The 12026-nt window shown below is 41.4% G+C and overlaps 1 protein-coding gene across 1 annotated transcript in view; it reads left to right on the top strand.

Annotated features, from left to right (window-relative positions):
• Positions 1-12026, top strand: part of celsr3 (cadherin, EGF LAG seven-pass G-type receptor 3) — a gene marked incomplete at both ends in the record, with an annotated part of 90164 nt that overhangs the window by 58310 nt on the left and 19828 nt on the right. Inside the window, 7 exons of the mRNA XM_079274376.1 lie at positions 2418-2559; positions 3470-3590; positions 4397-4580; positions 5478-5579; positions 5668-5762; positions 6353-6562; positions 11528-11726. Of these exons, the coding sequence (XP_079130502.1) occupies positions 2418-2559; positions 3470-3590; positions 4397-4580; positions 5478-5579; positions 5668-5762; positions 6353-6562; positions 11528-11726 (1053 nt within the window). The remainder of the gene's footprint in view (positions 1-2417; positions 2560-3469; positions 3591-4396; positions 4581-5477; positions 5580-5667; positions 5763-6352; positions 6563-11527; positions 11727-12026) is intronic.

A 12026-nucleotide genomic window follows, 5' to 3' on the forward strand; every position in this document is an offset into this window, starting at 1 on the left:
GTGTCCAACCGACAGTCCAGATATAGTCCAGATATATAAACATTTTGAGGATTTGAAACCAGGATATTTTTGCGACTGGTAAAATGATTAGTTTTAGAGGCTTTGATTACCACTGAGCATTATATCTCTAGCTACTAACAGGCTACGACATATCTAAATGCCTCACAAGAAAAGGTCTCAGGCTTTACCTGCTGGAGTTGAGCTCAGTTAGCCTCCTGCTCATGCTTCACTCGTTCCCCACAGTGTCCACTCGACTGGCCCCGCTCCGGTCCTGCTCTCATTTTGGCGACTATGCTGCACTGAGCTCTGTTTGTTTCTGTTCAGTTAGGTTTTTAAATAGACACAGACAGAAACTAAACCAAAATCCTTCAGGGAATGAGGGTTGTGATGTATTTTTTCCGTCACGGTTCCAGTTGAAAATTGCAAAATACAATCTGCTCTGCAAGCGCACCTGTATCATTCGTCCACACCTCTCGTCTCCAGCCTCATATTACGTAAGACACACCCTCTTGACACTGACAACCAATCTATGATAACAAATGACAACAAGCCACTGAAACGCTTGATAAATGACATGAACAACTATTCGATATAAAGTTATAATTCATACTATTTTGTAATAGGTAAATGTGCTGCTTGAGTTTACATGTTGTCTTTGGCATTTTAGATGTCAGAAAATATGAACAGATCACACTCAAACCATATTTGTGCTTCGAAAATCGGTGTCAACGTTTCATGAATGGGTCTCGTTATATTCTGTCCAACCTCACCTTGCTATATAATTTATTCCTTTTACAGTCGACAAACATTCATTTCGTCCTCCTTTTCTGAATCGTTTTTTAATTCATGACTTAAAACAAATTGCAGTAGAAAATCCTCTTTTTGCATGTAGTTCACCGTGATAAGTGCTATATTTGCTTAGTGCTGAAATTGTACTTGTTTGTGTTATTTGCAGCGGAAAGTGAACATGTTTTTTAAAATTACTTTTCAAGAGCGGTGGTGGTAATTTTCTTTCAGAGGCAGCATTACGTTACGTTTCATTCTGAGTGAATGGCAGCATTGTAATGCACAGCTGTGGCTTGTTTTCCATTAGTTGGCCCAGTCGGAGTGGGTCGGAAAAGTCTCGCGCGTGACAATCGCCGGTTGATGTTTGAGATGTGTACCAGTGAACTGACGGGTTATTATTCCTGGTAGGTGGATGGGAAATAGAGGGACATTCTGCATATTTAGATTTCGATAGTTGTTGTGTTGTGCTCTCATTTCATGATTGTACATACAAGGGACGTTTTGCGGGGACATCGTGAATGCCTGCGCCTCTGTCATATTTGCTGTGCCCAATTATTGTATGCATTATTTCCAGTGGTAAAAGACTTGAATATCGATCTGATATTTAGGTCACGTAGTCATGTTCTTACCATAAAACGTGGTTTCAAATCAAGTGTTTTAATTAAGAGTTAAGTTTAAAAAAGGTTTGTTATTTGTTGTTGTTTTTGTCCCAGGCATCTAAAGCATATCTGTTCTGTTTAGGCAACTCAAATCATTGGGTAAAGGTTACAGAAAGATTGTGGTTTTGGTGAAAAAGTTATTGCTGATTTGAGTCACAAGACATGACACTTTTCTAATAATTAACCAAAACCAACCTTTCACTAAACTTAAGTTCTTTTAGTACCCTAAACCCAACAAGATGAGAAATCGGGTCTCTAGTGTCAAAGTCCTGACATTTGTTCGTCCAAACATCTTCCCTACGAAGATTCTGTACATTCTGTGCATTTCTGTGCATTTAAGTTATAAGAATGTCAAACTTCCTGGATAAAAATGATGTAAATTGCCGGTGAACGTAATCCATGTAGATTACGATTACATCGGTAAAGTTCAATGTAAACATATTTTGTAGAAGACAGGATGGCGAGGTGGTGTTTGAATTTGACTTGTAGGGTGGTTGTAAAATTTAGGGAGGCACCGATACCGGTGTTGTCCATTTAATTTGTTAGAGTCAGAAAGTGAGGAACATCTGATGAAAATATCACATCATTTCAAAGTAATTCTTACAACTGTGACGGTATTATTAAGTACTCATATCGAGACTCGGTATTGGCAAGTACTCAAATGTAAGTGCTTGTACTTTGCTTCAGAGCATCTCTAATAAAATGAATCCTCCCTCTCTTTCGTGGTGGACATTTCCTTCAAACACATAGCACACATGGAATAATCGCACAAAACATTGTCTACAATGTGGAGACCATACCTTCGCACAGAAATCAGAGGGAAGTGTCTCCCAGAAGACAGAAGACAGTACACTCTTACCACCCCAAAGTCAAAGACACCACATACGATAAGCCCCTGTGCTGCTCATACAAGACGGTCAACAGGTCCGTTGCTCCAACCACGACGAATGGGAAACTCTCTCTCTCCCTCAGGTTACTATGGGAGAGGCTGCACTGATGCTTGCCATCTGAATCCATGTGAAAACGAGGCGCAGTGCCACAGGAAGCCCAGCTCTTCCCACGGATACAGCTGTGACTGTGGAGACAACAACTACGGGCAGTACTGCCAACACAGGTACACACACAATCGACTCAACATTTGAGCTCCAGTTTACCTGTGGCACGTCAACTGGGTCTAAAATCTCTTCATGCTGCCTGTAAAACCAGCTAATTGGAGTGCTTTTAAAAGCCAAGAATACACAGCAGGGAGAGACGCTTCATTTGGAAAAGTCGGGAGATGTAACGAAAATAATCTCTGGAGAAATGCAGTCGATGCGAATATTCTATTAACATCGCTGATATCTGAATTACCTCATCTAAACTCCCCGTAAGGAGCAATAAAGCCACGCGCACGGGAATCTGCGCTGACTGTGAAAGGCGTGCGTCTCCTCGGTGATCCATTTGACACTGAGAACAGACGCAGAGCACATTATACTAAATGAGATGTGAGCAAAGAGAAGAGCTGAGTGACGGTAAACCGGAGCCATAAAATCGGAGGTGTGTTTTAACTTCAGCAGTTCAGAAAACGTTGGTTTTAAGGTGAATTATTAGCTCAAGTTTATTTTTTGCTTAAACATCATTCTTCATATCTTCGATAGTAACAGTGACTGTCTGTGACTCAGCATATGCTAAGTGCATATTATTTTCACTCTTGTCTTGCTGGCCTCTCAAACTGCCTTGCTCTTATGATCTCTCTAGTTTCTGCCCGCATCTTTCACTATTAATATTTGATCCCTCTCTTTGCTTCCTCCCTCTCTCCTTTTCTCACTCACAGTATCTCTCTTTAATCTCTGTTTCAAACTCATGAGTTAGTTTGTCCTTAGTTAGAAGTCAGAATGACAGATGGTTCAAATTAAAAGTTTTTGACACTTTAGAACTTTTTCCATACTGATTCTCCCTCCTTGTGTTGCTGATTGTACCTGTTTGTTTGTTTGTTTGTTTGTGTGTCTCTGTGTGTGTGTGTGTGTGTGTGTGTGTGTGTGTAGGATTGATCACCAGTGTCCCAGGGGTTGGTGGGGATCTCCGACCTGTGGACCGTGTCACTGTGACACCAATAAAGGCTTCGACCCAGACTGTAACAAGACCAGCGGACACTGTCACTGCAAGGTAACCAGGAGACACACACACACACACACACATCGCAACTTTCAGTCGTTTTTGGATCGAATGCGGATTTTGCTAAAGTTGTAAAGTCTACAAACATTTATTTTGTAATTTCAGCTGTAGATCATCAGATTTTTAGATTTTTAGAGTTATTCGTCGTATTACAGAGCTGTTGGACAGCAGCTATTGAATGATTACAGACCTGCTGTTCCTGCCTTGTGTCAATGTGTGAGTGTGTTTATTGTTTGTGTATAGCCAACATATTTAACCCTGTGTTATCCTGTCCTTAATCTGAGTTTTTGACCCTAATCTTTAATCTCTAATATTGCCTTTGAACAAAGTATTTAACCTCACGATGTCCTGTTCCCTTTGGCTCCTTGATCTTGATTTTCTGAAAAATTAAGCTTGAAATAAAAGCCTTTTTTTTTCTGTTTTTCATGCTTACAATATAATCATGTTTTCATTTACACACACACAAATCTGCATTAGGTTTTACAGTGTTTCTATGTTTTAGATCGTAAAGCAACAGCAGATTACTTGTGAAATTCAACTTGAAATGCAACATAAAGCTGCTGCCGGCTGAGATAATAATGTGTTTGGTGTTTAGAAAGTTTCCTTAAAGAACCCCTCCAGACATGTTTTTGTGTCATTGTATACATCTTGCCCTCATGCATGTGGTGATATAATCGCTGACACTATTCTTGGCACTGTGACATTTTGCCTGCGTCTGACTGAGTTTCGTCTGTGTGCCTAATAAGGCCTAATGAGTGTGTGTGTGTGTGTGTGTGTGTGTGTGTGTGTACGTTTAGGAGTTTCACTACCATCTGCGGGGCTCTGACACCTGCCTGCCATGTGACTGCTACCCGGTGGGTTCCTTCTCGCGGTCGTGTGACCCAGAGACAGGCCAGTGCCAGTGCCGGCCCGGCGTGATTGGTCGCCAGTGCAACATATGTGACAGCCCCTTCGCTGAGGTCACAAACTCAGGCTGTGATGGTGAGAATGCTTTTATTCTTTGTTGCAGACATTTTGGTTTTAAAATGACTGTAATATACACAACAGAGGGCGACATCGTTCATTCAGAAACAGCACGTTGCCTCGTGGGAGGTGAGATTATTTGTCTTTTTGGCTCAGGGACTGAAACATTTGTGAAATTACTATTTCCACCGACTACTTTATTTTAATGGATACAAACATGTCGCCATCTCGCAGCACCTTTGTGGGTCATTGAAAAAAGAACCAAATGATTGACAATATTTGAACAATAGTTTGCAAAGATGGATTTAATATTAACACTTTGTCGGTGTTGTTCGGCAACAATAGACCACATCATTTGTTACCTTCTTCAGTCGAATTATCCCTTTGCCAGTCGTACAGAGAACTGTGTTGTGTGTAATTTAAGGACAATGTATAATTTTCAAGACGGCTTTCAAACCAGTAAATTATCCATAGATACAAACAGACATGAAAGGAAATAAAGATGCAATACTGAACTTCCACCATCATTAATCATCACTGTGTAATCATAGGATTTCGGTTTCTTCTTTTGTTCTGTCTTTCAAAATTGGCATGTTTGTCGAACAAACCTGTCCAAGCATACAATAACAAAGAAACTCTTAATTATATTCATCTTCATCTGCCAGTTAAGTCGATGTATCCTTTTCTTCTCTTTGGTGGAGCTTTGTCACTTTCCACTTTCCATTTTGCAATTATCTCCTTTCATATCCTTTCTGCGATTTTATTCTCTCACTTTCCTTTTCATTCACTTCTCTGCGTGTGTCAAGTCAAAAGAAAAACATTTCCACATCGTTAGTGACTTTTTGTTATGTTTTTAATTTAAAAAGTTCATCAAATGATAAGGATGCTTTTAAATAAGGTTCTTCCTCTCTGCAGTCATTTATGATGGATGTCCCAAGACCATCACTCAGGGGATCTGGTGGCCTCGGACCAAGTTCAACCTTCCTGCAGCAGTGCCCTGTCCCAAAGGCTCTGTCGGTCCGTACACACTCAGACACTTTGGCATGATTCATTTATACATCCGCCACGTCCTTGAGAAACATCTTCCTGTTTCTCCTCCTCGCAGGTGCCGCCATCAGACACTGTGATGCGGAGAGAGGGTGGCTGGAGCCAGACCTTTACAACTGCACCTCACCTCCATTTGTGGAGCTCAATGCTGCTGTACGTAGAGTAATACCACTAATACCTTTAAACACATGTCTCCAAGGGTCCCAAAAACTTACCTCGAAAAGTGCTGAATCCAGGCCAAATCTAAGATGCGCCCTTGCTGATGAAGGCTTTCACTTTGTTCGAACGATTGCATCTGTTACCTTCTGTAACAGTTTCCAGTTTCAAACTGTTCTGAAAGCCCTCTGTTGGTTGTTGGATCTCAACTTGTAAATTCAAAACTTCCATTGCAGGAGTCTGTCTCTTTTTTTTTTTTTTTTTTAGAACAATGGGATTTCATTGTATTTTGTGGCATCAATGCACAGAAGCTTTTGGACCCATTAAACTTGTCGTAGTAAAAAGGTTCAGTAGGACATAATACCCTAATTCCAACAAAGCACTTGCAACTAAATAAGTAAATGCAGATATTTTATATGTGTAAGCAAGTTTTAATGAACTACAGATCCAATCCAATACCTCTTACAGACATGCTGTAGTGTTGCTGTGCATATATAATTGTAATATTAAATTCCAGTAATTCTAAAATACATGGTAAAAAGTTGATAGCTTAACTTTTCATGTTTTATCGCTGTCTCCATATTTAGCTTGATTCTCTGGAGCGTAATGAGACCGAACTGAACACCATCATGGAGAAGAAACTTGCCCACCAGCTCCGTGACGTCACAGAGGCAACCGACCGACTCTACGGCAACGACTTGCAGATCGCTGAGCGGCTGCTGTCCCGCCTCCTGACCTTCGAGAACCAACAGAGCGGCTTCGGACTCACCGCTACTCAGGATGCGCATTACAATGAGGTAAAGTGAAGAACACGTGACTCGATTATCCTTTTGACTCATTTTCATTTTTTTTCCCAAACACGGACTCTGTGTGTGCTTTTCTCTGACGTTTGTTTATACGTTTCTGTAGAAGTGTGAGAGCAGCGAGTAGTCGGGGCAGACGTACAGCGAAAGCTCTCAGAGTTTCTTGCAGTGGCATACAGTTAACAAGGGCTGTTTGTTGGCTGTTATGATTCACTTCAAGATACACCTTTGGGTAAAGAGTGGACGACAGCACTCTTATTTTGACAGGAAACAAAGGCTGCAGTTCAATCGTTTTTTTTTTAGCTTAGGAAGCTTCCTAACTGAGTTAAATAACCTGAAAGGATCAAAGTGACAGCCATGATAAGAGCTGGTCGTATTCTCTAAATGCTCAGGAAAGGTGCTTCAATGCTTTCTTTATTATCTTCTTGAGCATAGAGCACACTGGACCATCTTTTACGAAATGACTGCGCCAGCAACATTTAAAGCGACGCACCATTTGTTCTGCAATAACGTCGCATTCTTAGAAAGTGTGATTCTGTTCTGACAGGAGTCCTTACTTTAACTGCACCGCAGTGATTTTGTCACTGTATTTAGTTCTGATGCGTTATACACTAAGTTGCATAAAAAAACAAACATCCGTAGCCTGGTGTAAATGCAGTCGGATTCTCGAAGCACTGTGGTGGTCTTTTCCTAAATCCTAATGGATTCTCACAACTTTCCGTGACTTCATGGCGTTTTCCATCGAGGTCGAGGAGAAAGTGGTTGGGAAAAGACGAAGGACGTGTTTCCTTTGACTTTTTCGACCACAGCCAGAGATTATTGGGGAAATGATTTTACACAACAAACACTACTAAGAGCGTGAGAAAGATGTCAGAAATTGTCAAAATTGTCCATAAATTGATGTTTTGATGATTAAAAATGCTCACATTTAAACCACAAATATGAGTAAGAGGTCATGTATCTGCTATGGCGATGCAGTGACAGTAACATGTCATCTCCCCAAATGAACTGAGTCTCGTCTTACCTGATACGAGTGCTTCAGCTGAAGATGCAGGAGCTGAGACAGAATCATTTTAGCTTGCTGGCGTTTTGACATAAAGGCGCTAACAGACATCTCCATATCATTTAGATATGGATATTTAGCCAACACATGTCAGCCAACAATAAATCAGTCGTCCCATACATCATAAAGTAAAACCCCTCTCTTAGCCCCTTCAACTACTTTTTCAATTTACTGGCTCATGTGTCAGTAATTGCAAATTGCATGTCACTATGAAAACAGTAATGCGAAATTGACATGCTGACGGCAGTGTATTTATTTTCATTCATGGAGAGAATTTGAATATCCTATCTTGGGCAGTGAAAAGAAGCATCCGCACGCACACACAAATCTGTGCAAAAATCTCTCTGCTTTTGGTCAGAGACCTTCTTCAAGTCAAGAACAGGAAGCAAGTGAATGCAGCAGCACAAAGGGTTAAAGGAACATAACTCGACTTGTGTGACTACACATTAGGGGTATTGTAGTCTTGGGTATGAAGGACTACAAGTTAAAGACACAGTGTATGAAGCAACGGTGGACCTTTCAGATATTTGTTTTATTTTCTTGTTAATCAGTGTGCCATATAAACACTGAAGTTTAATTATCACACCACATCAAAATCGAACTGCAGATAGGCTGCGAAAGATGTCATTTGGCGTGAGGATGAGACGGCACCTCAACATTTCCAAAATACGTATTGCCAGTCTGCCATTGGTTAAGGTGCCACACATGCCTGAGGTTGCCTAACCCCTGGTCTGTAGAGACAGTCAGGAAAAACTAAGCACGGCAAAGATGCGAAATTCACAATATATGCAAGATATAATATGCAACAATAGAGATAAATGCCAAGTAAATATCAGCCATCATCAAACATAGAACATATATAATCTATTATAGTTTATTCACAGCAAAACACTCGTGTTGAACGACTCATTAACACCCATTGTTTGCAGTGTTCTCTAATATCAAATCTTGGTGAAATTGAATTAGTCCCACTTTAGTTCCTGTCATTCAAGCACACATTGATACACGTTGCTACACGACACAGGATGGATATATTCTTACACCGCTAGCAGCGGTAGTATTAGAAGCAGCAGTAACAGTGATGAGATGCAGCCGGGAGGTGATTCATTGAGAACGGGGCCATGGTGGGCAGTTAGAAAGCAGTATTTTGTCTCTCACATTTTTCTACAGTTGTGGAAGCATTTGATCATTTATGATGACAGGGAGAATTTAGCCACCTGATGAGAACTGTAGCAGAAGTAGCCCCACCCTGAGATCATGCATGCTGCCATTACAACTAAGAACAGTTGCTATAGAAACTGAGTGAGTGTAGCATCGTGAGAATCAAACAATGTCTTTTTGTAATTATATCCAAAAATATTTGAAGATTTTATTCCTGCATACTCAATCTGTTTTCTTTCCAAAACACAAAGAATGAAAGGTATTGTTTTTGCATTGATGGTGCCGGTGACCGTCACTGTGTTTCTATGAGGACTAAGAACTCCTCCTGCTTCATGGCAGGAGGTGTAGCCGTCGCATCACATCTTGTACTGCTGTACATTCAGTGGGTAAAAGGTAGAAGAGTGTATCTTTTCCCTCCGAGGTGACCGATAACATAAAAAGCACTCACCTTTATCCGGTTCAATACACTTGTTGCACACGCTGAATTACCACATGCACACTTTGGATGTCGTTCTGTACCAGTGTTTCTTTACTTACAGCACCCGTTAGAGGCCGACTCCTTAATCATAAGATCCAATAAGAAGAAATAGTCCCGCAGGAGTCTGTGCACACAAAGCGCACTGACTGAACAACCAATGTTGAATTGGTTTATGTCTCATAAGTCATTCATTGCCAATGTCAAATGAACATGAGCACAGTTGGAGCCTCACGCATCATACAGTACATCGCTTCATGTGATCAATGCATCATCTTTGGCTAGAAAAAAGGACAGTTGCTATAGCAACACAGCCGTGGCATTAATGGCATCCTATAGTGAGTGAAATTAAAACATTTTTCCTTTCATGTCACGACATTTCACTTTCCCCACTTCACCTGACAGTAAATCAGAGGTATGGCCACTGGTAACAGTGTGTTTAACATAAAATATAAAAAAATAAATAAATACAATTTATGTGGAAATACTTGAGACCTGACTTTAAACAGCAGCTATTAGGCCTGACGAACAGGTAGTTACTATAGTAACAGGGCCAGTGGCTGCAGGAGGAACAAAGGGAGGCTGAGAGGGTTCTCACCACAGGAATGAAGCGGTGAGTGGAGGGAATAAATCCTTCATGTTCAAGCTGTGATCAAACCCATCCGGAGACTGCTGCACCTCCAGATAGAGCTCGTGTCGCGTCAAGCACACAGCAAAAATGTGTTCAAATAAGGGAGAGAAATTGGGATATGACATGTTCTATCTATGTTCATTAAAACATCTGACGTCCATTATGGCACCAATGAATGTCGCAATGTTCCCAACACGTCGGTGATGTAATGGTTCCTCATCGTGAGTTCTCTGCAGCGTAAATGACGGTTGAGAAGAGAAGGGAATTCATTTGAATGGCTCATGTGAAAGAAAATATTCAAAGTAGTGTGGATGTGAGAACGTGTTGCACATCGTTTGTTGAACTGATCAGGCTGGCGTTAGCGTGATGTTCCAACCTGTCGTCCGTGCTGCCTCTGTGCCTCCTTCTCTCCCTGTAATCCTGTCATCTGCTGACTCTTCGCGTCTCTGTCCTTTTGTTAGCCTCCATTGTTTTTTCCCCCTTTTTTTGTTTTCAACAGATAAATACAGACCATATGAGCGCTTGCAGTGTACAGCCTGATGCGGTTGTGAAGGTTAAGATCCACCATCACATTGTTCCTCTATTGTCTTGTTTTTAATATTGTAATGTGTTTCAGTTCCGGATTTTCTCTAAATAAGACCATATGATGAGAGGAAGCCATTAATGGAAACTGGACTGTTTAATGTGCTTTTTAATTAAGAACTCAGGAAGCACGGGTTTGTTCTGAGAAACATTTGTTCATACCGGTGTTGTTGACCTTCTGTAACCTGTAACAAATCAGTACAAAGGTTGGATTGGATCTTTTAGCATCTGTCTGTTGTGATCATCCATTTTGTCTCTCTGAAATTCTCTTTTACGGTTTTCTACTTGCCACTTATTCTTCCGCAATCCCTGTTTCCGACTTCTCTCTCCTCTACAATTCACCACGTTCTTCCTATACTCCACTGTATAATGTTTTCCTTGTTTGTTTGACGTTTTCTTGTGTATTCTTTATGTGGGACTGCGTAGTCAGACTGCAAGAATCATATTAAGCACTTTTCCTATCTCTCTGTCTCTCTGTCTCTCTGTATGTGTGTGTGTGTGTGTGTGTGTGTGTGTGTGTGTCTCTCTTTATATCTGTCTGTCTCTCTCTATCTTTCTCTCTCTCTGTCTCTCTCTCGATCTCTGATATGACTCTTTGTTCAAAACATTTTGCAAGGCCGTGTAGTCTAGACATATCTATAGGTTTCCATCCAGAGTCACAATAAATTACAAGAAAAGCAAGGAAAACACAACTATAATTGAAGTCTAGACTTGTTTGGATGTTATTTTTAAGTTCTGTTTTCAATGTTCTCGTGGTCCTGGTCACAGCAGCCTGACAAAAGGCTCGACTATGAGGCTTACATCAGACGTCTCGTCTCCTCCACCAACATGAGTAACAAACACAAGTTTGTGCCAAATGCTTGTCTTGGTCTCCGGACAGCATGAAACAGTGCCAACACGAGCTGACATGAAAGAATTTGCCCAACTGAAACAAATACCTGAAGACCTCACTCGATTTCTTCTTGTAGATGGGTTCGATGGCCAAAAAGACATGTTTTGTTTCTAGTTCGCTTTTTTTTTATTGATTGTTCTTTCTGCTGCTTGCAGAACATTGTGCGGGGCTGCAGTGTGCTGTTGGGCCCCGGTACCTCTGGGCTCTGGCGGGCTCTCGCTCAGAGTCAGAACCACATCCCGGGCGGCGGGCCGGCCGAGCTGACGGAGCTGCTGGAGCAGTACGCCCAGATTCTGGCCCAGAACATGAAGCTCACCTACCTCAACCCTGTGGCGCTGGTTGCTCCAAACATAAGTGAGTTCAGAAAGATTACACACACACACAGAGACACACACACACACACTCAGGCATAATACAAAAGCTTATCCCTACTCAGACCCAATATAAGAGACTAAGACAGTAATAAAATCTTTGCAGCGGTCTTCTCATAATACTGTACATCGCTGCTGTGAAATCAGCTAGAATGACTCAGTGTGAAGCGGGAGATGAAGAGCGCGAATGCAAATGATGATGGCACGGCCAGAGCGCTGGCAGCAGGACAGAGAGATGAATTTCACACTCCCCCCCCACACACACACACACACACACACACAC

This window comes from Melanostigma gelatinosum (assembly GCF_949748355.1).
Source record: "Melanostigma gelatinosum genome assembly, chromosome: 8".
In the NCBI taxonomy this organism is placed as follows: Eukaryota; Metazoa; Chordata; class Actinopteri; order Perciformes; family Zoarcidae; genus Melanostigma; species Melanostigma gelatinosum.